The 25,528-nt window shown below is 35.6% G+C and overlaps 1 protein-coding gene across 1 annotated transcript in view; it reads right to left on the minus strand.

The window, feature by feature from the left end:
• Positions 1-25,528, minus strand: part of LOC129217744 (TBC1 domain family member 30-like) — a 47,115-nt gene that overhangs the window by 18,841 nt on the left and 2,746 nt on the right. The window contains exons 2-6 of the mRNA XM_054852083.1: positions 21,861-21,982; positions 16,647-16,772; positions 12,874-13,059; positions 4,380-4,548; positions 716-887 (exon numbers count right to left, since the gene is read on the minus strand). Of these exons, the coding sequence (XP_054708058.1) occupies positions 716-887; positions 4,380-4,548; positions 12,874-13,059; positions 16,647-16,772; positions 21,861-21,982 (775 nt within the window). The remainder of the gene's footprint in view (positions 1-715; positions 888-4,379; positions 4,549-12,873; positions 13,060-16,646; positions 16,773-21,860; positions 21,983-25,528) is intronic.

A 25,528-nucleotide genomic window follows, 5' to 3' on the forward strand; every position in this document is an offset into this window, starting at 1 on the left:
GCAATGACGAGATAAGCCACTCCTACTTTTGTGTCACACTCGTGCCACTCCCCTTCAATGACCTTCACACGTGCGGACGAAAAGAGAGCAAGACAACATCCGATAAATTTCCGATCAGGAATGGGTGAAAAATACAATGTAGGAAAGTAGATTAATACAGTAGAAGGCTGTTATAACGCACACCTCGGGACCAGAGCTTTTGCGTTATACAGGATTTTGCGTTATACAGATCATTTCACAAATTTCAAAACTAACATTCAGAATATGTCTCTATATTAGCACTTCAGAATGAGTTTTATCTACAATGAGTATTAAAGCACCATTACTACAATGAGTCATTCCCAAATAAATATGTTTCACAATGAAAAGAAAGTGCATTATCCTGCACTTCTGCTAGCTTCATGGTTTGCATAACAGCTGCCTCATCAAGAGCCATCTGGTATTTTCTATTTACTGTAAGTACTCATTTTCCTTTAAAAGCTTTGAATTAAGATGGAAAGATGAAAAACTGTTTCAACATTAAATTTGCCTAACCATTTTTATGCTTGCAAAGCAAAACAAAGGGATTTTTTAAGCCTCAAAACCTATTGTTTACTTCTGAAACGTTGTGTGGTTTATAGAGAATTGCGTTATACAGATTGGCGTCATAACGGTCTTTTACTGTATAATGCAGACTGAAAAGTAAGAAACATAATATAGCAATCGAGGTACTCACTCTGCCAGCCCGTCCCATATGGCCAGGGCTGCCCTGAGCAGCACTTCGTTCCCTTCCAGGAAGACCAGGTCCCAGACCCTGAGCACTGTGCCCTTGGGCAGGCAGTTTGTGAACAGGGTCAGGAACCACTGCATGGTGAACACGTTCGGGAGAGGGGGCTCGTAGATATGACCTGAAACAGACCATTTCTAGAAGGAAGCATCATCTTTTGGATACATTTTGATTGTAAAGGATGTCCCAAAATTAACGCAAGATTTGAATTTGCCACCGTTTTTGCAGTACTTTGTTGACAACCCTGAAATGTGAACAATTTGACAGCCGAGAGTTTAGGGTCATCAAAAATGGAGCGTTATACGATACAATAACGCGCTTTCATCATTGAACAATTGTTTCAAAAATAATGAAAGTGGAGGCTGGTCGAGCAGTTACTGTTATTGGTATCGCAACACGGTGGTTGTGGGCTTGTCGACATAGACCTTTGAATTCAAATAACCCCATGAGAAGAAATCTTATGCTGTTAAATCACACGATCTAGGGTGCCGATTCTGATGACCGAAATGACCAGGAAATGCCTCATGCAAGTAACTGAAATGTTTCACTCTCTCTCTAGCTGTATGGTACAATAACGCCCCATTTTTACTCACCCTAAACTCTCAACTGTCAAATTGTTCTTGTTTCATGGCTGCCAACCATTTATGGAAAAATTGGTGGCAAATTCAAATCTTGTGTTAATTTTGGGACACCCTTTACCAAAAAAATTACTACCATATTTTTCTGTATATTATCCGTGGCGGCGTATAATCCACAGGTACTAAAATCGGCCTGAAGAAAAAAAAAACCTTTGTATAATCCACGGCAGCGTGTAATCCACGGATAATACGATGCAAAAAAAAAAAAAAGTTTTGATGTAACGTACAATTTTAGCAAATAAACTAAAAATGTGAAGAAGTAATTATTTTTGATATACAGTATACTCCCGATTATCCGTGCTAATCACCGGGCGGCGTAGCATGGATAATCGAAAAACACGGATAATCAGAAAAATCATTTAAGGAATATGCAGGGTAACTATTTAAGGGGAAATTAGAAAAAACTAAACTATATATATATATATATTCTATATACTCACACAAACCAGGAACTTTTCTTCGAAATTTATTGCTTAAAAAAAATCCGTGATACATTTTTGTTTTCTTTGTTTGTTTAAATTGTTGCGTATGTTCGTACGAATTTTTTTTACTGCAATTATTTCTCCGTAATCGTAACTTCTTTCCCTCATGTTATCCAATAAATGTTCTACAGATTTTAGAGCAGTAGAATGTGAAATTGTATTTTCTTCATGTTCTTCATCTTCGTTTTCAGTATCCTCACTTGCGTTTGTACTTTTTCATGACTTCATTAACATTTTCATCACCTTGTCACATGAAGAGAATAAATAGTTTTATTTAATATCAAACTTATCAATTTTCGTAAATGAGCATTAGTAAAACTTCTACCTTATTGAAGCACTTATACTAGTGATGGAAAAAATATCAGTGTACTCCTAAAAAAACTAAGCTATTCTTATTTGTCTTCATCACATAAATTTAAGTCAGGCTTCATATTTTATTTGGATGAAAAAATTCCATGACTTTTCCAAGACTTTTTCATAACTTCATAAAAAATTTTATGATTTAGTTACATGAAGAAAATAGTACTATTTAATATCAAATGTGCCAATTTTTGGAAAAGAGCATCAGCAAAATTTCTATGTAATGCTACTACCTCATCGAAGCACTTACTCATGATTGAAAAATATCAGTGTACACCTGAAAAACTAAACTATTATTATGTCTTCATCATATAAGTTAAAGTAAGTTAAAAATACAGTGAATGCAGTACAATGAAGCTTAAATGTCTAATAAGGTTTTTTTTATAAAAAGGCAGAATGATAATGAATGGGAGAAAGGTTAAATGAGTCATTACTAAGTTTCAACAAATTTGCTTCAAAAGTTGCATTTTAGTGTCAACAGTGCATTTAATCATCCACATAATTTAACAGTATTTTAGTTCTTTACAAGAAACCCACATACTTCAGTAAATTCATGTTTCTACACCAGATATTTACAAATGAAAAAAAAAACATTCAGTAGTGAATAAATCTTCTGATTCAAATCTACTTGTTTACTAATTTGCAGATTTTCAAATACATATAAATTAATAGGTTTAGAAATTCCAGAATACATGCCTCCAGAATATTAATGATGAGTTAATACATCACAAAAATGGATTAATCGGTGCGCAGTCATAAGACATTTTCCTTTTTTTCGGACCAACATTTAACATTTCTTGAGGCACTTTTAATATGAATTACAATTGTTACATTGCTAATACATTTATGAACATTACTTTGTTATATTAATCATGTATTAATACATCATAAAAACATAGTACATAACTTTTTAGTTATTTTTAATAAAAATAAACAAAATTACTATGATTAATAATTTTAATATTGAAAATACGGCAGTTAAAAATAAATATTGAAAACATTAAAATATCATGATATTTTCAAAATAAATATTGGATATATATAGTGATATATATCATGATATTGCTGCGCACACGTTAATCAGTGTGGCTCAGTTGGGCTTCGAGCAGGTAGGAGCCAGGATCTGGTCCCGGCTGTGACAATCCAGTGTTTGGACTTTTAAATTGCTTTTATTTACACCGCGTTCAAAATGTTCTGTAAGTTTCTTTCACTTTCTAACGGAATGTTCTAGAATGTTCTACGTTCATATAAAAGCGGGAACCTCACGAGTTGTGGGCAGTTCTCTAGTTCTTCCATGCTGTGAGCTGCGGCAAGCGAATTTAAATATCTCGTTTAGTTAAACGTCCTCTGTGATTATTTACCGTATTTTCCTGCGTATAATCTGCGGATTATCTGCTAAAAAAGGCAAAGCTTATGAGGTGCGGATTATACGCAGCCGCGGATTATCTGTGATTTTTTCCCCCTTAACACCAACACATTGAACCTCAATATTTTTACAGTGGGATTCACCGATCGAGATCGTACGCCGACCGAATGTTGTTTATTTTACGAAGCATGCACGTTCCTCCTCGCTGCCCGCCTGTATGTTGGTTAGTTTACGTTGCTTGAATGTTCCTCTTGGTCATGTAAAATAAACAAGAATACAGTGAAATAGGTAGCCATTTGCACAAGACCGGACCGTTTGCTCCTTTGTCTTGACTCTTTGTTTTTCCAGTAATTAGCATACTATAATCAAGATTTCAAGAAAAAATCATTGTATTTTAGATTATATTTCAGATTCATTTTGATGCCTTCAACGTAATTACTTTTTCACGTTTTTAGTTTAGTTGCACAAATGGTATGTTAAATTCGAGCTCTATCTTTTTACATCGCATTATCCGCGGATTATGCGAAGCTTTTTTTTCTTCGGGCCGATTTTAGGACCTGCGGATTATAGGCCGCTCGCGGATAATATGCAGGAAAATAGGGTAAATGATCGTGACAATATACATCGACAAACCCCGTGTAGAAGTACCGTATCATACGAGAGATGCCCGTACTTCATTGGGGGAGTTCGAGAGGAGGCTCGGGAGCGTCGTCAGCTATGTCTTTGGTCTTGTTTTGCTAGAAAGTTCATTCGAAAGTGAAAAGTACCTGTGCTGGAGTCCTGCGTTCTGGCCTGTAGCTTGTCCAGGTGCGCAGAGAGGGGGGAGAGGCGCAGGCGCAGCAGGTCCCTGAACACGGCCATGTCCACGCTCAGCCCCTGCAGGTGGTTGGCGAAGTAGCTCTCGGGGAGGACCTCCTCGATCAGAAAGATCATTATCTGGGGGAGACACAATCACACTTAAAACATCGACTAAAATAAACGTACGACGGCAATCAAAAGAAATGAGTCATTGGGCAATGCCCCGGGGTAACTGGCTGAGAGTTTGGAAGCACATCATACCTGCCAACCTCCGAGAAAAAAAAATCCAGAAGATTTTTTTATTTTTATCCACAAGATTTTAACGCAAAATAAAATCAAACAGGACACCTATCCTCTTTTCATTTAACAATATATTAGTTATGAATTTCATATCAATTGAACTTACTTTCGTTTAGTAAATATTACTTTTATTGCTTTCTTTAAAAGTTCGGAAATAACATTTGGTACTCATTTTAGAAACAGAACAAAGCACAAACAGCTCGAACTGAGAGAAAGAAGATAATCGGCGCCGAAATCGTGCCCCTAGTTGCCAGGCGCGACGCTTGCTTTGATTGGATCCCGATCAAGTCATGTGCTGTATCACTCCGTGACGTCATAATCTTGCCTCACTTCTTCTCGTGCCATTCTCCTACGTGAAAAATCCGGAAGATTTTGCTCATAACCGGAAAAACGGAAAAGGACATAAAAATCCGTAAAACTTTCGGGAAATCCGGAAGGCTTGGCAGGTATGGCACATCCACAAGCATTTTGTCACATTCCACGCAAAATACACATCATTAAAGACAGGGTTCGTACTCAATTTCAGAAATTTAATGAAGGAGTTTTGGAGGAGTTTTGAAGGAGTAAAATGAGATTTGGAAGGAGTACTTTGGGCTATCCTTATCTTATACAATTAAAAACTGAGCGTATGTACTTATGTATGTCCAACCTTCTTCTCCAGAACAACAGTGAACTGACCATCGAACCAGGTATCGATGGATTCGTAATCTTTCCGTCTTCACGTTCGGCTATTTAACATAATCCTCTGATCATAATGAGCGGAGATATCAAAGATTTCGACATGAAATCCCTATTTTTTGAAGGGTTTCCTCCATTCAAATGATTATTCAGTGCTTCGTCTCCACTTTCCACAACAATGCTTTTATTAAAATGTATAGCACGAAGAAAATCATTGAGATAAAAGATCTGTTGCCATTTTTTTCTCGAATATGAACGGGTAAAATTCTTGTTTTTGTTTTGAGGCTTTTTCTGTAATCAGGGGACTTAAAATGTTTACTTTTAGGGGTTTTTTTTCCGCAATCTGCCGCAAAATTTCACTGACTTTTTCTTTTGTTTTGGTTCAAGTCTGGGTGTTGAACTCGCCTCACTTCACATAATTTTTATTTTCGAGTTGGACCGTGCAATGCCGGGCGATGCAGCTAGTATATATATAAATTTCGTCACTTTTTTTTCTCCACAGATTTGACCCCCTTCCCCTTTCATCACACTTTATCTTTCTCCTTCCCTTGTCACATGTCCTATTTTTCATAAGCATATTGTTATAATAACTGTGTGATGTCACTTTTTGTCACCCTCCCTCTTCCCCTTGTCACAATTTCATGAGCCCCTCTCCCCTCGAGGCATGACATCCCTTGTGGATGACTTTTTTTACAATGGCAAAAACTGCAATTTACTAAGCAATTGCTTTTTTAGCAAAATCACTTAATATAGTACATCTACTAATGTATTTTTTAATACTTAAGCATTGAACTGACTTGCTACTGAGAGCGTAGCACAGTTAAAAGCAATAATCACAATACTTGACAAAAATAGCCAAGCACCATTTAAGCATGATTTAATTCACCTATGAAATGTCTTAGTCATCTAATAATATTTTCACACTCAACTTTTAAGACTTCGATAATCAATTTGTAAATCACATCTTTATGAAAAAAATATATCAAATTACTACATTAAAATCGCTCTTATACCTTCATCCCTGTGACAAAGGTAAGTTGTCGATCGAAGTATTTTAAATTACTGTCATAGAGGAAGATTATGCAGTCTTGATCTCTAAAAAAGGAGTTTTGGAAGAGTCAAAACCAAAATGAAGGAGTTTCAAGGGCCCTTCAAAAAAATTTCCTGAATGAAGGAGTATTGGAGGAGTTTTGAAGGAGCATACCAACCCTGAAAGAAATCTCCCCCCCCCTTAGTTTATTGTTCTTTTCAAGCTAAATTTAATGGTTCAAATTAATTTCCTATTTTTTGGTAGATTAAAAAAAAAAGTTCCTAAAAGCATGTTTAAAAAAAAAAGTTTAAATAATATTTTTTGGCTTTAAACTTCTGTTAAAATCATGAAAAAAGTACTAACAGTTTAATTTAGATATGGCTTATGGTTCAAGGACTGCTGGACAACATCGGGTTTGTACTGAAAAAAAGGACAAACAATTTACCATCAAATGAGGCAGTGAGAAGCAAAGGGATGTAAGTGGCTGTGGTGTGGAAAACCGGTAGCACTAACATAGTGCCACCAAAAGCGAAAGTTCTCGCACGTGATCGAAAAAAGAACTAAGCACATATGCGCCACAATAACCCCCCTACCATCTAATCCACTCCCAACAGAACAAAATCCAACATGTGTAATACAATAACACAAGCAAAAAAAACAATATTAACAAAGTTTCGAAATTACAATTTTTTTAATGTTCTTCATTATCCATTTTCATTACACAAAATCAAATTTAGCTTTAAGAAATTAACTCTTTTGAATTGTACAGTGCAGACAAAAGCAATAAAAGAACCAAAATTAAATACATCACCAAAAATTATCCACAGATTAAAAAGATATCCACGTTCACACTTTCCAAAAAATTGAAACCCCCACATAACCAGTCCAAAGCTCAAAACTCCTCTTTTTTTTATATCCCCATGTCAAGATGTTGCCAATAAAAAAAATGTATCAAACTGCCAATTAAAGAAAGTGACTGGTTGTACTATTCGAGCAAAAACATACTCCCAATAAAAGGAAGAGCAGTGCGGTGAAAGGTGAATGACATGAAGGAATCGCAATGTCGTAATGTAAAGTAATGTCAACACAAGGTGGGTTTGTTTACAACGGTGAAACAAATCGCAATTTCCTTTCCATAGACAGATGAAAATTGTTTATCGAAAAATACAAATGGGGTATAACGATACCACAGTGGCAAAATTTATAATTTCGGAGGTAACTAGTACAAATGATAAATGAACCTCTCCTCGGCATTAGGTAGTACTAGTAACCCCGGTAGGTGCTGCAAAACAGCATGATTTAGAAAAAAAAAAATCAATGAAAGCCTTGTTATGTTCTGGTTCAAAATGAAAAACAATTGAACCACTCGTAAAACACATGAACTGTATCACGCTTAAATAAACAAAATTTATTACAGTTGGAGCCACTATTCCTAATACAGTAGAAGACCGTTATAAACACAAACCTTGGGGACCATAGCAGGTTTTTGCATTATATAAAGATCATTTCAAATTTTTGGAACTAATATTCAGAATAAATCTATATATTAGGACATCAGAATGAGTTGTATCTATAGTGATTATTTAAGCACTAATTATACAACTAATCATTCACAAATAAATATGCTTCACAATGAAAAGAAAGTGAACTATCCTGCACTTCTGCTAGCTTCATGGTTTGCATAACAGCTGCATTTTCAAGAGCCATCTGGTATTTTCTCTTTACTGTGAATATTAATTCTCGTTCAAAAGTTTTTGAATTAAGCTGGAAGGATGAAAAACTGTTTCAAAATTTAGTTTGCCAACCAGCTTTTATGTTTCCAAGGCAAAACAGGGGGATTTTTTAAACTTCAAAACCTATTCTTTACTTCTGAAAAGCTGCGAAGAGAATTGCGTTATATAGGTCGGCGTTATAAAGGTATTCTACTGTAATACATATGAAACCACTACTTCAAATGAAACAATGCATGAAGCCACTACTTCATTAGATGCGTCAACACTTTGCAAGGGGAAAGAACACAAGTATATTTTCAAAACTGTTGCCATTGGAAAACAATTAAAAAATGAAGTTTTCACGGAGGTAACATTTCTTCATGGAAGTACCGAAAAAGCACACCTAAGACCAGAACTTCAACAGCGTTTTATTCAAAACTTGAAAAGGTCCCTTTGCTTCTTGCTGCATCAAATGGTTACAAAACATCCCACAAAAGTTGTAAAAATGTCTCGCTACTTGTATCAAAACTTGATTCATCATAGAATTAAAAGACGTAAGCATTTTCAAGCACATTAGACTAAAAAAAAAAAAAAGAGTTGATGTGTGCATCACATGACTTCCTTTTACTCCAATTTAATGTCATTTTCCCATTATTGGCAAATTTAATGTGATTCAATAGTTGACTCTCTAAATATCAATCACCAACAGTGGCCAAATCAAAACCAGATTTTAAAAAAAAAATTGCCAACTTTGTTGCCAAGTTGGCGACCAAAAGACAGCTGATATATCCTCAAGTGTCCACCAAATGATAACACCACTTGAGTTTACATCAAAATTGACTATGATTTCCCCCCAAAAAGGTGCAAAAGACCCCCTTAGGAACACAACTAGACCCCACTAGCATAGGCCTATTTAAGACTCAGTTCCTGGGGGGAGGGGGGGGGCAGGTTGTTTTTTTTAAGCAACATCTTTATTCTCCCTCCATGTTTTTTGTCTGTATTTTCTGTGAGGCATAAGGCCATGCTTCATTTTTTGTGTGTATTGCTTTTATTAATGTGTGGGCACACTGTCCTTTTTGAATTGACCTTAAGAGGGCGACTGGTATCAAGAGTGACACAGAGCTTCCTTTTAAGTAGAATATAGAAAAACTCCAATTTAAGGGGATCCGGGGGTTCCAACCCCCCGAGGAAATTTTGTAAAAATAATATAAAATTCTGCATTTTGAGGCCTTATTAGGGGTAATTGGATAGACAAAAAACTAGGGAAAAAATAGACAAATAAATTTTTAAAAAAGTTATGTACATTAAATGTGCTTTGTAATGTAAGTTAATGCTTAAAAAGAAATGGTGAATAGATTTAGAAAACACGTAACAAGAAAGTTAACACAGTGCCCATTTGAACAATTCATAATTTATACACTTGATAAGAAATAAAATCGAAGCACATTTTGCTTAGAAGTTTTAAGGACTTATCAAATTCTTTTCAAGGGAGTATTTTTCCTTTGTTTTTAGCTTCTAATTTGTTAAAATGATCGTCGATTACTTTAAGTATTGCAGCTGAATGCATAGCTCATTTAACCTATATTTCTATACTTGCACAAATGGTTTTCAGTTAAAAATAGACACATTTTCAGCAACCCAGTGAGTTTTTCTACTTCTAATAGTTTCCCCCCTCCCCTTCAAAAAAGGACATTAGCTATTCTCTTAATTTTCTCTTCTGAATTACTCAAAGAAGAAAATAAAAACAATCATGTTATTTGTTTTAAGATTTTGGAAGGTGTGTTGTTACTATGTATGAAGTCCTCCCAAAGCTGGGAGGGCATTGTCCCCCTTCGCCCCCCCCAAATCCGCCCATGCCCACTAGGAGTCTACGTACCAAATGTCAACTTTCTAGGACATATTATTCTTGAGTTATGCGACATACATAAGCACATACACACATACAGACGTCACGAGAAAACTGGTTGTAATTAATTCGGGGATCGTCAAAATGGATATTTCGTGTGTCTATATGTTCTTAGGCACTTATCCACATGTGGTCAAGTCAAAAAAAAAAACCTCAACGGTCATTTGGGGGAGAGTAAAATGGAAATGAAGGTCGATTTTTGAGTGAACATTTTTTCGCGAATGCAGTACTGTCCAACCATGGATTAGTACGGAATTTTCAAGCGTCCAGATAAGACGAATCTATCTGAACGAGTGGGAAAAGTAAAAATTTGATGCCGTCATTCCGTTCATTTGAACGAGACTCTGCTTCTGCAAAAAGCCGGCATTGCTAAAAATAATAGATTCGTCCATTTCCGGCCGTAAAACGGATATGCGATAACTCACGATGTTTAAACGAAAAGCCGAAAGGCTAAATTCCGTAAGTCGGTCGACAATGTTACATGCTTATACAAGCAGAGATAATACCACACAGTGGAAGATGCAGCATCAAATGTTAATGTGAAGAAATGAACATTGGAAACGTGTTTAAAACCTTACCAAAAATTTATTGGTCCGTAGAAACTAAAAATAAATAAACGAACAAAAATAAGTTTATAAGAATAAACCCTGGCCATAAGTGGAGAAGGAGCAACACCCCAACAGATACTGGACCTAACACAAGAGAGGCTGACAAACGCAAAAAAAGAGAGAGAACGATTAGAATCGTTCACTATTTACACTTTCCTCGTTTGCATAGGATTGGGCATCAAAGGATGCCAACCTAAAACTGAAACTTTACACGTGCCGAAAGAGTCGAGAAGTTAATATAATTTGAATAAAGTCAATTTTACATTGCATTACATTAGGAATGAGAACGCGGTTAAATATCGTTTACCGATGTCTATCAACAGGGCCCAATACAAGCTGATTTTGCTACCGTTTTTCGGTGCCTTCACAAAAATCTTGTTTTGAAATCGGGTACTTTCACAAAAATCAGGTAATAAATCAGTAGCTTCACAAAAACATCGAGAATTGCACAAAAAATAGCATTTTAACATATAAAATTTGTTTCTCTATTTAAAACAAAATTTACTCATAAAATAAAGTTCTAAGCAGGGTTACATGAACAATCGCTTAAATAGCAACCTTTTTGTAGTATTTTAACTCATTTTTAGCTGTTTCTCGCCAAAGTGGATTTATGCAATAGTATCGCCATCTTTCAACATCTGTTTTGGGAAACCATGTTTCTCATTATTTCCTATATTTTACACAGTACATAGCGCATGAAGCTGAAATGACAATGATATTTTTCGCACTTCTTAGGTTTTTAGCTCCCCCCCCCCCCCCCCAAAAAAAAAAAACGAAACCTGTTAAAAATAATACTAGATGACATTTACACTTTTTGAACTAAAATTTCACTTGTTCTACTTCTCTTTTACAAAAATTAGGATGCCTCAAAAAGTTCACAAAAACAATGCTGATAAATTTTTTTTTTTTTCCACAAAAATAGAATGATGCAATACTTTCACAAAAATAGGTAGCGTGAAAAAAATCCTGGATTGGCCCCTGTCGATTCTCTGTCATGGGGTGTGCTTGATGTATCTAGTCAGAACTTTTGAGTTGCATTTTACCGAGAATTTGCATTTTTAAGGCATAGTATTTCTAGTCTTTTTAGAGTAAGAATAAATATATATTTTATCTAGTATTGCGAGTGTTTTCTTTTGTGTTGGATTTATTATTACTGAAGTTCTCCTGTAAGATCATGTCAAAAAGCTAACGTGGATTGCAAATTGTATTGCCAAAAGGCAGACACATTTCATTTATTTAATTACTAGTAGTACCCGCACGGCTTTGCCCGTAATAGAAAAATTGAGAGGTCTTTTGGTTCGCCTGTATATTTACAAATAATGTATGATGAATTTTCTCGCCAATTGGCTTGTGCCCACGTTACGGTTCCACGTTATGATCATTTCGTTCTTAATAATGTTCTACTTCTCTTTTACAAAAATTAGGATGCCTCAAAAAGTTCACAAAAACAATGCTGATAAAAAAAAAAATCACAAAAATAGAATGATGCAATACTTTCACAAAAATAGGTAGTGAGAAAAAAAATCCTGGATTGGCCCCTGATCAATATGTTTGTCTTTCCATACAATCCTGGTCGGACAGTACTTCGTTTGCATATGATTGGGCATCAAAGGATGCCAACCTAAAACTGAAACTTTACACGCGCCGAAAGAGTCGAGAAGTTAATCTCATTTGAATAAAGTCGATTTTACGTTACATTACATTAGGAATGAGAACGCGGTTAAATATCGTTTACCAATGTCTATCAATATGTTTGTCTTTCCATACAATCCGTGGTCGGACAGTACTTCGTTTGCATATGATTGGGCATCAAAGGATGCCAACCTAAAACTGAAACTTTACACGCGCCGAAAGAGTCGAGAAGTTAATCTCATTTGAATAAAGTCGATTTTACGTTACATTACATTAGGAATGAGAACGCGGTTAAATATCGTTTACCAATGTCTATCAATATGTTTGTCTTTCCATACAATCCGTGGTCGGACAGTACTTCGTTTGCATATGATTGGGCATTAAAGGATGCCAACCTAAAACTGAAACCTTACACGCGCCGAAAAAGTTGAGAAGTTAATCTAAATTGAATAAAGTCGATTTTACGTTACATTACATCAGGAATGAGAACGCGGTTAAATATCGTTTACCGATGTCTATCAATATGTTTGTCTTTCCATACAATCCATGGTCGGACAGTGCTTCGTTTCTCGTAGAAGCGAGTTAAAAGAGACTCACCAGCAGGGCCTCCTCCTCCTCCCATCCCACCACCTCCAGGATGATGGCTGCCAGCATGTTGAACCCCTGGCAGTACCCCACCCCGGGGTTCCACCGGGCATAGGCCAGGAGCACCCTCTTCAGGTGCAACCGGTTCGGCTCGGCCACGTCCCCGCTCAGGGGCCCACAACCGGTGCGGTGCAGGTCCTAGAACCGGTCGAGGAACCATAATCAAAATCCAATCAAAGACATGCGGATGCCTCTGTTGCCGAATCGGTCAACTCCACTTTTTAAAAAGAATAATCCTCATTTCTGCTTCAATCGAGCTATATCAACATGAAATTATATTGAATTTTAGTCCAGTACATTTCTGACAATGTGACGTCAGAAAATGTAACAGGAGGGCCTATTCACTCCTAAGATCGATAACAACATCTTCTTCGTCACTTTTTTCTACTTTTAGTTTTGTGGACTGAGTCGACTCGGTAAGTGAGGCATCCATATAACAAAAGTCAAAGAAACACATCAAGCAAGGATCATTAAGTACACTACACATAACAAACACTGATTAATAAAAAAAAAAGATAGGCTAATTTTTTTTGCTGCGGAAAGAAGAAAAAAAAATTAATTTGAATTTCAACATCTTGAATTCAAATTATGTTTCTCGCAATCATGAGTGTGCGTATGTAGGCGTGTTTTTGTGTGTAGGGGGTATGTGTTTGTGTGTATGGGGTATGTGTATGTGTGTGTAGGCACATGTGTTTGTGTCTGTGTGCAGGCATGAATGTGTGGGTAGTTGTGTGTATGTGTGGGTGTATGTTTTTGTGTGTGTACGTGTGGGTGTCTGTATGTATGCGTGTGTGTATGTGTGGGTGTATGTTTTTGTGTGTGTACGTGTGGGTGTCTGTATGTATGTGTGTGTGTAGTTGTGTATGTATGCGCGTGTGCGTAGGACATGGACGCAATCTGGAGACGGCTTTCGCTAGAGGAGCAGCATCGTGAGGAGCCGGTCGACGGTGATGGTGCCAAGGGCGCCCGTATAGGGGGGCAAGGGGGGGGCTCGAGCCCCCCTTATAAATTAGAACTTTCTTGCTTTTAGGACTTTTTTTTTTTGCAAAAATATAAAAATATTTCTTCCCCAGCCAATAATGAATAAGCAATTAAAAATGTCAAATTTTAATGACTCTAATCTGTCCTGAAATCTGTCTCCATGGGGAAAATATCCTGCTAAACCATGGTTAAAATATCTGAGACCCCCTTACAATTTTGCATATGGGCGCCCATGGATGGTTCGGAGGGTGGCGGTGGGAAAATAAAATCAAAGGACATCAAAACAGTCAAGTGAGAACAATAAGCAATCATGATTGCTCAATAAACATTTCAATTAATTTCTTTCTTTAAAAAAAAACTAAGTAGTTGACTCTCACTATGTAAAAATAAAAATTGCGGCATCCATGGCAACGAGCAAGCCGACTTGTCGGCCAAAGAGGCTCCAACATTAAATCCACCTTGTCCCCCGATCCCTCTTCGAAACGCCAAGCGTCATTTCGGGAGCAATACTGTCTGACCATCCATTACGTGGAAAGGCTAATATCCGGTTTATAGGCGGAAGTTGACATATCTATTAGTTTACAGGGTGTTAGTTGGTTTGTTTCAGATGTGCACTTTTGCATCTCTTATTTAGCCTCACTTTTGTAAAAATGAAAATTTGCTCACAACAACATTTTTTTAGTCTAAAGTATATTCCATCTATATTCTCATGGCAAAAGTTAATTGATTTATTCATTCACAACAAAGTTTTGAGCTTACCATTTTGCTTTTACGCTTGCTGAGCGAAATGAAAATATTTCATTTTCTTTTTGTTGTTTCCATGGTAACTATTTTTGTTTCCCCTCATCTTATTTCTGAGAATGCAATAAATGAATAAAACACCAGTGACATTATAAAACGCATGTATCAATATCCCATCGCTATTTTCCCATCTTCCCTGCCAGATTCATTCAGATGGAATCGACTTTACTTGGCAGATTGCCAGATTACATACAATCCGTGGTCAAACAGTATCAGGCTCGAAAGAAGAATTTCATCTCTCCGTGGCATTGCCAGCGGTAAAATCTTGGGCGTGTTTTCTTGAAGACCGAACAAGACAGCAACTTTCCCTTCTCCCTAGAGTTGAAGGGGGAGTCTTTTCGCCTCATTACTGGTCACGACTAGTTACGAGCCCATCTCTTTGAAATCGGACTGGCCAGTTCCCCGCTGTGCCCACGTCATATTTTTTGCAAACATATTGTTACAATAACTGTGTGATGTCACATATTGTCCTCCTCTCTTTTCCTCTCGTCACAATTTCATGAACCCGCCTCCCCCTTGAGGCATGACACACAATCACCTAACACAAAACCTAACAACAGTTAACACAATCACCTAACAATCATTAACACAATCACCTAATATAGTACGTCTACTTATGTGTTTTGCTGCTGAGAGTGTGGTGGAGGGAAAAACAATAATCATAAAACTTAAAAAAATAGTCAAGCACCATTTGAGCATGTTTTACTTCACTTATGAACTGTCTTAATCCATCTAATAATATTTTCATTTTCAACTTTTATGACTTCTATAATCAATTTGTAAATCACATCTCTATGAAAAAGATAAATATACCAAATAACTACACCAAAATCATCCTTATACCTTTTCCCTCGTGACGATGTTGAGTTGTCGATCGAAGTATTTTATGTTACTGTCATAGAGGAAGGTTGTATTTTACGTAAAAAAGAAGGAGTAGTGAAGGAGTCAAAACCAAAATGAAGGAGTCTGAAGGGCCCTTCGAAAAAATTTCCTAAATGAAGGAGTATTGGAGGAGTTTTGAAGGAGCGTACGAACTCTGGTCTCATCACTGGTCACGACTACTTACGAGCCCAGCTTTTTAAAATCGGACTGGCCAATTCCCCGCTGTGCCCAATATGTGAAGGGACGAAGCAAATGACGGGGGGAGCATCTTTTTGATTGCCCCGTTCTTCTCGACGTGCCGAAGGATGTGGTCTTCGGAGAGCTTCCCTGATCTGCTACTGCATCTTTGTTGTATTGGACTGCAAGGCGCCTTATGTCCGAGAGGATGTTGGTGGGCGTAAATTTAAAAAAATTAATTTGAATTTCTGGCATCTTGAATTCAAATTATGTTTTTCGCAATCACGAGCATGTGTGTTTGTGTGGGTGCTTGTGTGTGGGTGCGTGTGTGTGGGTGCATGTGTGTGTGTGTATGTAAGCATGTGTGTGCATGTTGTGTACGCTGTGCTGTGTGTGTGTGTGTGTATGTAAGCATGTGTGTGCATGTTGTGTACGCTGTGCTGTGTGTGTACGTGTGTGTGTGAGTTTGTATGCCCATGTGTGTATGCATGTGTGTGTAGGATATTGATGTAACCTGGAGACTGCTTTCGCTAGAGGTGCAGCATCGTGAAAAGCCGGTCGACAATGGTGCTGGTGGAAAAATAAAATGATAGCACGCCAAAACAGTCAAATGAGAACAATAAGCAATCGTGATTGCTCAAAAAAAAAAAAAAAAAAACTATCCGAAAATGATTTAATATTACTGACAGTGAGGCAACCTGACTTGGAGATTTTTAAGTGTAGTCTATATAGGTGAACAATGGGAAAAAAAAGACACGTGTTTAAGAAAAGTTTAGGAATAATAGGAATAATAACAAACTTCTCCAAATAACAGAACATCGCATTTCGAATTTCTTTCGGAAAATAAATAAATAAATAAAGAATGGGTAATGTGGAGAGAATACCTTGATGATCTGCGTGCCGAGTTCGAGGTCATCTGGATCGCTCTTTTCGGCCAGGCAGACGGCAAAGGCCCTCTTCAGGTCGATGTTTTTGGTCTCCAGGTGTTTCCTGGCCAGGGTCAGCCACAGCTAAACATCCATACATAGCATTAGATACTCTTAACTGACATAGAAATTTGGAAATAAGAATTTAAACCTAGGCATCCAAAGTACTGTTTGACGCTCTTGTGGACTGTATAATTTCTCTCAATAATTCATTCAAAGTAAAAACAATGCCCCTTTTTTTAACAAGACATATAAAATCAAACAAAATCAAATTAAGGGACTTTTTTTCACTTCTTAATTTCTCAGAAAATGTTATCAATTTCTCACAAAGAAAAGGGTCTCTATGATTGAGTAGTCTTTTCTTTGTGCAATGGATTTTTTTTCTTCAGATTTTTAAAAAAATTATTTCTTCACTTTATGGATTTTTTTTAAAAAAGTCCCTCAATTAGAGGCAAATACATGGAAGTCCCTATTCAAAGGGACTGGGACCAGAAAAATGTCCCTTAATGGAGGTTCTACTGTAGATGTAGAAGCTGAAAAAGGATCTCGCAAACAGATCAAAAAGATGTAACAATCAGTAAGTAGTGTAGATTTCAAACAGCAAGAGTGTAGGGGAAAAGGGGGGCACAAGTGAACATGGTATGTTTTACTGGGATCAAGCAAAAAACTTAAACTTTCAGGTAATGGCAGCACCAGCCCTACGTCTTGACCAAACTTTCGGAACAAGGAACCAGTTTATGTTCCTGTGGAGACGGCTTCTTTGTTTTAGCAGATGCTGATGTACTTTTATCACTGCGTTCTTCGTGTAAATACATGTTTTAAACTAAGTTACATTTAATTATTGAAAACCATTATATGAACAATCACGTATATTTATGCCAATGTTTAAATTTGGTAATTAAAAAGTATTTATTTCTGAAAATTAGTTCTAAGGTAGATGGTGGGGCACATGTGAACAGTTCCCATATCCTCAATATAATAATTATATAATCGCAATATAAATATTAATGTACGCTTATTATAAGTGTTAAAAGAGATGTAAATATTTATAACAATTATTTTGCTACAATCAGTTTGTAGATTTATTGTTGATTATTATTACATGATTATTAATTATTTTGTTATTTTTCAAATTTTTTATTTACTAAATAGTCAGCCAGAAACTCTTAGTGGAATATAATATTAGCAAGGAAAATAAAGACAAAATATTTTCCTTAACTAAAAACCGAAGTTTAGAATAATTTTAAAATTCATCATCGCATTCTGTATAAAGAATAAACGCACTCTAAAACAAGAATAAACCTTTACGTAATAAAAAAACTCTTTGCATTGTTTAGTCTGATAGGATTTTTTATTGTCGATCCAGTGATTAGAACATGCTATGAACAGGGGTAATTGTGAGTTCATCAAAAAATACCTGAAAGTTTCAAAGCGAGAACGGGGTGGGGGTGGGGGGGGGGTAATCTTTGACCCCTATTACTTAAGTGCACCTTTGCCATAGTTTTAAATAGTTCTGAGTCAAAATAGTGTGTGAACATGTGATTAATTTTTTAATGGGTTACAAAGTTACTTTTGAGCTGGTGTTATACAAATTATCTTGACATTTGTCCATCTTAAGGCTCTTGCAGGTATATTTGATGAGTATTATATAATTTTTTAAAAAATGCGGAGGTAGGGAGATAAAAGCATAACAAAAAAAAAACATAATTCCGGTATTTTTGGACATGAAAATACCGGAAATACGTCCGAAAATACCGGAAGTTCGGTAAAATACCGGAACACAATCACCCCTCTATGAAACTTCAAAATATGAAAGTAAGCAGAAAAAATATGTTCTTTCTGAAAGTTACTATATACAATTCAAACTGACACAGTCAAGGTTACAAACCCTTTAATGCAATTGGTATATACGTATAGGTTTTGTTGCAAAGAGTTTTTCGTGGAAATATGATGCTCGTTCTGCATTTTTCAGTCATGTTCACACGTGCCCCAAGCTTGTTCACATGTGAACAATTGAAGACATTTAAAAAAAATTCCATAAAGTAAAGAAATAATTTTTTAAAAAATCTGAAAAAAAATCCATTGCACAAAGAAAATACTACTCAATCATTGAAACCCTTTTCTTTGTGAGAAATTGATAACATTTTCTGAGAAATTAAGAAGTGAAAAAAATTGTTCACAAGTGTCCCCCCCCCCCCCCCCCCCAATTTTCCTACATCTAAAACACACCAATCTTAGTAGGTTTGATGTCAATGGAAATGTAAAATGGAGAAAGTATGTTAATAAAGAGGAAAATATTCACAATGTAATTCTATGATTTCTATATTTTATACATGCATAACTTTATGCATAAATCTACTATTATTTTTTTTTACTTCTTAATTATTTCATCCAGGTGACATTTTAATTTTAAATCGTAGTCCCTCATGATGAAATAACTCTTTAATAAAATTAATAAAAAGAAAATATCTTAATTTAAAAAAAAAAAGACATTTACTTTTTGTCAATTTTGCATGTTTTTGTGTGGAAGTTACTATTTAGATGCACAACAGTTAACACCATGAGCAAAAAAAAAAAAAAAAATGTTTATTTACTACATAAAAAACACAAATTATTATTTTAACTAGTTACTCTTAGTTAATCTCAGTACTAGTTAAATAAGATTAACTAGTTAGTTAGTACTAGTTAATCTTATTTTTAATTACAAATAAGTATTATACTATGTAATTGAAAGTCACTTGTTTATCCTCATCCACAAATAGCGTGCAAATTATTGTCACCACATGCTTTATTTCGTCAGTATTTTGGTGCAATATTCATTTGAAAGCTCAGAGTGAAGCAGAAAAAATAAAATAATGCACCAAAATTAATTTTAGTAGCCTTTTCTCAACTGCAAAATTTAGTTGACTTCAGATACTTCTGGTGAATTGCACTTTGAATTACATTTCTAATGTACTTAGGAACCATTCATTTATTTTGTAAGGATGATTTTGGCAGTTTTTGACCCCCCCCCCTTATGTAAGGGTACTTTAGATTTTTCATATCCCTCCCCCCTATTCTTATGTAAGATTCCCTTTTGTTTTTCAAAATGATAAAATAACGAATCCTACATCCCCGGAATCGCTGTTAAATTCACTAATTATTAATTTAAACCTTTTTGGGTAAAGAAATATTTACTACTAGTGATACCCGCACAGCTTTGCCTGCAATAGAAATTTAAAAGATCTTTTGGTTCACCAGCATATTTACAAATAATGTATGGTGAATTGGCTTGTACCCATGCTACGGTTCTACGTTATGATAATTTCGTAATTGACTCGTCCATTTTATGGTAATTTTGTTCTTAAAATTGGAATAGAAAAAGAACCACATCAAATTTTCGAAACATCGCTTCGAGGTGCACACCCCCATGCTACAAACTATCTTTGTGCCAAATTTCATGAAAATCGGCCCAACGGTCTAGGCACTATGCGCGTCACAGAGATCCAGACAGACAGACAGAGAGACTTTCAGCTTTATTATTAGTAAAGAAGAAGTTGAATCTATACTTAATGATTTTTCGACATTTTTTTGTATATGATGCGACACTTCTTAAAAATAAAACATGCCGTACATAGTACGATTCTTTTATTATATTTTACACTATTCATTCTTTGGAAAACAAATTTAAAAAAAACAGCTCATTCTAATACGTTTTTTTACCTTCCAGATGCAAATGAAATATGATCGCTGCCAAACCAATTGACCGTGCGATTTCTAATATGAAATACCGACTCTGAAAAATATTATGTAAGAATGGGTCCGACCCACTACCCCCCGAAGTAAGGGGATGTAGAGATTTTTCAAACGGCCCCCCCCCCTCGGGACCCTTACGTAATTAATGAATGGCCCCTTATGTTTTTGTTTTTATGCACATTTTTAATGCAAATTTTGTTTTTGCCACTCTGGCGAACGCTGGAAAAATCTATTTTGCCGGACAGAAAACCCGAGTTTATTTCTACAAACAGCAGAAACTCGCTGACCCTGCTTACGAGAATATCATGGGCGCCTATATGAAAAATTGTAAGGGGGGGGGGGGCTCAGATGTTTTAATCATGGTTTAGCATGATATTTTCCCCATGAAAACCGATTTCAGAATAGATTAGAGTCATTAAAATTGGACATTTTTAATTACTTATTCATTAATGGCTGGAGAAGAAATAGTTTTACATTTTTTGCAAAGAAAAAAATACTAAAAACAAGGAAGTTCTAATTTCCAAGAGGGGGCTCGAGCCCCCCCTTGCCCCCCTATATGGGCGCCCTTGGAGAATATGGCATTAAGTTGCCATATCAAGCTATAGAAAATGGAAAAAAAAAAAATGAATAGCCCCTAATGTTTGTTTGCTCTACTTGATGCAAGTAGAGAGATAACAGCATAGACTAATAATAAGAGTAGACTGAGCTTTCCCGGACTTGGTGATGAAAAAATGGGTTCATGGATACATCATGTGACTGGTGGGAGGCTTGGCGAACACTTTGGCGGATTGGTTGCTAGATGGCAGGATTATCTATAGTTTGGCACTCGACATGTATTTTAAGACGTAATGTGTTTTCATTATAATTTTTTTTTCCAGGTGCAGAGATTGAACTGTTTTCCTTTTAGTTATGCATTACTTTGTCATTAGTCATTAGTTTTTGATCACAGTTTTCAGTCACTTTTATTTCATTTGGAACTACTACTCCAGGGTTGGCGTAAACGTTTTGCGTTAACGTAAAAATGTACTCATCGGTATCTTAAATTGAAATTGTAGGTAAAAATCTTGCCGTCTGCCGATTCTTTTTGGGTGCTCGCATCTTTCATTGCTTAGAGAGTTATTGAAATGGACTAAAGAAAATGCACAATACGATCTAAACGAAAAAACTCACTATATTAGCAAAATATTTACAACTTAGAATAACAAATTTACAAATCGGACTCCATAAAAGATCATTCTTCCGTGTTCCATCAATTCAATTTATTTTATTTATTGTTGATCGTCTGCTACGATCGACGCCCGCCGTTGCTAGGATATCCACCAGTCCCATGGTTTGGTTTATGAGCAGCAAAAGGGTTGCCATAGCTCGGTCTATTCTTATTATTAGTCTATGGATAACAGGAATCACTCGGGGTAACGGAAGAGAAAAAAGGGTCACCTGTTTCCGGAATTCTGCTGGGATCCCTTCTGGAAGACGAGCCACCATTTTCATTGCATCCTTCCACAGGACGAAGCTGCTGCTTTCCGGCGAGTACTTTATTTTCGCACTCACATCCACACCTGCACGAAGAAATACATCCCGATCAATCAAAGCCCCTTCGTGTTTTCCGACTCCATCACCATCCGAGCACGAATGGCGAGAATCCTCAAAATCGAATTCACTCTTTTATAAGTACAGTAGAAGAACGTTATAACGCCGACCTATATAACGCAATCCTCTATAAACCGCACCACTTTTCAGAAGTAAATAGGTTTTAAAGTTTAAAAACTCCCTCTGTTTTGTCTTGCAAACATAAAAATGGTTAGGCCAATTAAATTTTCAGACAGTTTATCATCTTTCCATCTTAATTCAAAGCTTTTAAATTGAAAATTATTTCTCACAGTAAGCAGAAAATACCAGATGGCTCTTGAAAAGGCATCTGTTATGCAATCCATGAAGCTAGCAGAAGTGCAGGATTTTGATTGTGAAACATGTTTATTTGTGAATAACTCATTGTAATATTGATGCTTTAACACTCATTGCAGATAAAACTCATTCTGTAGTGCTAATATATCGATATATTCTGAATATTAGTCTCAAAATTAGTGAAATGATCTATATAATGCAAAAACCTGCATAACGCAAAAGCTCTGGTTCCAAGGTGTGCGTTATAATAACGGTCTTCTACTGTATAGAGGCAGTGATTGAGACTAAAAAGTGAGGGGGGGGGGCAAAAAAAAAAAAAAAAAGACAACCAAAAGCCATAGCATTTTTAGCAGCAGCAAAAAAAAAAAGTACAAAATTTTGCTATGGCTGATTTTGAGCGCAGATGAGTGGTAATTGATATAAATCTAACAACTTAACTCACGTTTTTATTAAAATTTTAAAGAATTTTGTACACAATAACTCTCCCTGAAGAAACACTTAGATATGATTTAGATTATTTACATTATTTACCCCAAAGTATTTTGAGACGTCACAAACACTTGGTACTAATTTCATTGAGCAAATACAGCTTGTTTAAATAAAACAATTGATTTACTAATATCTAAACAATGATTACATAAACCAAAAAGTGACTGCTTGTGCTCAGTAATGTTTCGTAAACACATATACGAAGTTCAACAAATGACTATGTTCTAAAAAGTTTCTCGTATTTCTGCTGTTTTTATGATTGCTAGTTTTGGCTCTTAAATTGGGAAATAAAATAAATAAATGAACCATAAAAAGTGGGGGGGGGGGAGACACTGCTTCCCGAATTGCCGCCACTGAATAAGTATGTTCATGAAATGAATACAAATGAGGCACTGAGAAGCAGAGGGATGTGCGTTGCAAAGTTAAAAGTTTGGAGATAACCAGTACACATGGTAGGTGAACCTCTCCTCTGTCTTGGGGCAAGAGATGGTAATAGGAGCCCTGGTACTTGCTGTTGTATAGCATGATTTGGAAAAAAATTTCAATTTAAGCCAACCTAGGATGTTATCTTTAAACGCGTTTTACTCAAAACTTTTTTTTTATCCTCCGATGTGTTCAAGACACAAAACATGGACATGGATCCGTGGAGGAGCTAAAGTACAGCTACAAGAATAAAAAAACACAGAAAATCTAAGCTCCAAATGCAAAAAAAAAAAAAAAGAAATAAAATAAAATAAAACAAATAAATAAATCTAAAATTATATAGTATCAAAAACATTAAAAAAGTCCAGAGTCAGCAAAAAGTTTGTTGAGAAAAGTTCCTTAGTTCCATCTTTGTCAACCCTATACAACTACAGCAGACCATCGTTTTTAAGCGGGTTTATTTTACGCGGTTTCAATTATACACGGTTTAAGATTTGACACCTTCATTTTACTCTACGCGGATGAGTTTCGGTTTTACGCGGATGCGGCAATGCAAACAGATTACATTTTCTCCTCTTTCAAAATCCAAACTCCTAAAGATTGCAGATTACGCGTAATAAACTGCACTTTGGCGTGCTAATCATCGAACTTGGGCCACTGGAGACATTTTATGCAACGGGTTCTAGAGCTCTTCCCAGAAGTAAAGTTATTAAACTCACACAGTTCTGAACTCACTGGAAGAACAGCTTTTAGGTGTGACAAAGGAGTCCAAAACCAACGAGGATACCGACATCGGTGACACACAACCAAAAACGTTCACACTGAAAATTTTGACTCGATATTAGAAATGATCTTTCTGATTTGTTGGTGAAGGAAGATTCTATCATGGAAATGACGCAAGTGATCATGGATGCGTTAATGCTCTGAAAATTACAGAGAAATTCTTAAAAAAGACTATCATAGCAACTCCTCTTTATAAACAGAACACAAAATTAATTTATGTTTTCTTTATGCATGTTGTGCATAAAAGTCGATATAAGTACACATTAAACTTATTATACAATGAGTCATCACTAGAATGAACTATTTTGTTATCTACGGAACCAAGCCCCTATTTTAATACTATTAATAGGTCTCAATTTACGCAATTTTGATTTATGCGGCATTTTTGCGGAATGTAACCCCTACATAAAACAAGGGTCTACTGTAATGTGCTTGGGTGTAGCTGAATGTAAATTGCATGAAGTACAGGTGGAAAAAATTTTTTCTCCCATTTTTATACGCAATCTTGCTAAGCATGGTGAATTGCGTAGACTAAGACCGGAATCAATTAAGATTCCAGGCTTGTCGGCCATGTACCAATGATGGGAGGACACTGTTTGAGAGGCGAGTTCCTTTAAAGGTCTTTTCTGTTGGAACTTATAAACGTCGAAATCAAATTTCAGATTGGGAACAGCTGCAGCCTTAGCTAATTTAGAGGGTTCGAAAATATCGTGATATTTTCGAAAATATCCGATATTTTGATACATATCGGATATTTTGATATATATATCCGATATTTTCAATCAGCACAGACTCAAGTCTTCAAAATAGTAAATGCTTCTTCAAAACACTCTTTATTTTCGTATATTGTTTTTACAATATGTAGACTTAAAATTAAGGTTTCTTTTATTATTTATATCTAATATTTCATTTCACATTTTAATCAATTTTAATCAAGTTAATTTTGCATTAGCAGTTTCACTCATTTTTCTTCTGTTAGCTACTTTTACACAGTTATAGGATTCAGAAATAAAAAATATGCACATTTGGTGCACAGTCATAAGACATTTTCTTTTTTTCTGACTAATGTTTAATAGTTAATTAGGCACTTGTAATATGAATTAAAATTGTTAAATTACTAATACATTTATGAAAAGGAAATAAAAAAGGAATATTATATTACTTTGTTATATTAATGATGTATTAATGCATCATAAAAATATAGTACATTACTTTTTGGTTATTTTGAATAGTAAATGAACAATACTACTATGATTCATAGATTTTTTTATATTGAAAATATGTGTAGTTGAAAAAATAAATATCAAAATATATTTTCAAAATAAATATCGGATAGATATTCTGATATATATCAACTGATATACATCCGCGAACCCTTAATTTATCAGCGACTCAAGACTTGAAAATGTCCATTTACATCCCTTTGCTTCTCACTGCCTCATATGGATTTGTTTCATTAGAGCTGACGCAGTCATATAGCAATCATTAATATATTTTTCCTCTTT

Source organism: Uloborus diversus, chromosome 2 (assembly GCF_026930045.1).
Source record: "Uloborus diversus isolate 005 chromosome 2, Udiv.v.3.1, whole genome shotgun sequence".
NCBI lineage: Eukaryota > Metazoa > Arthropoda > Arachnida > Araneae > Uloboridae > Uloborus > Uloborus diversus.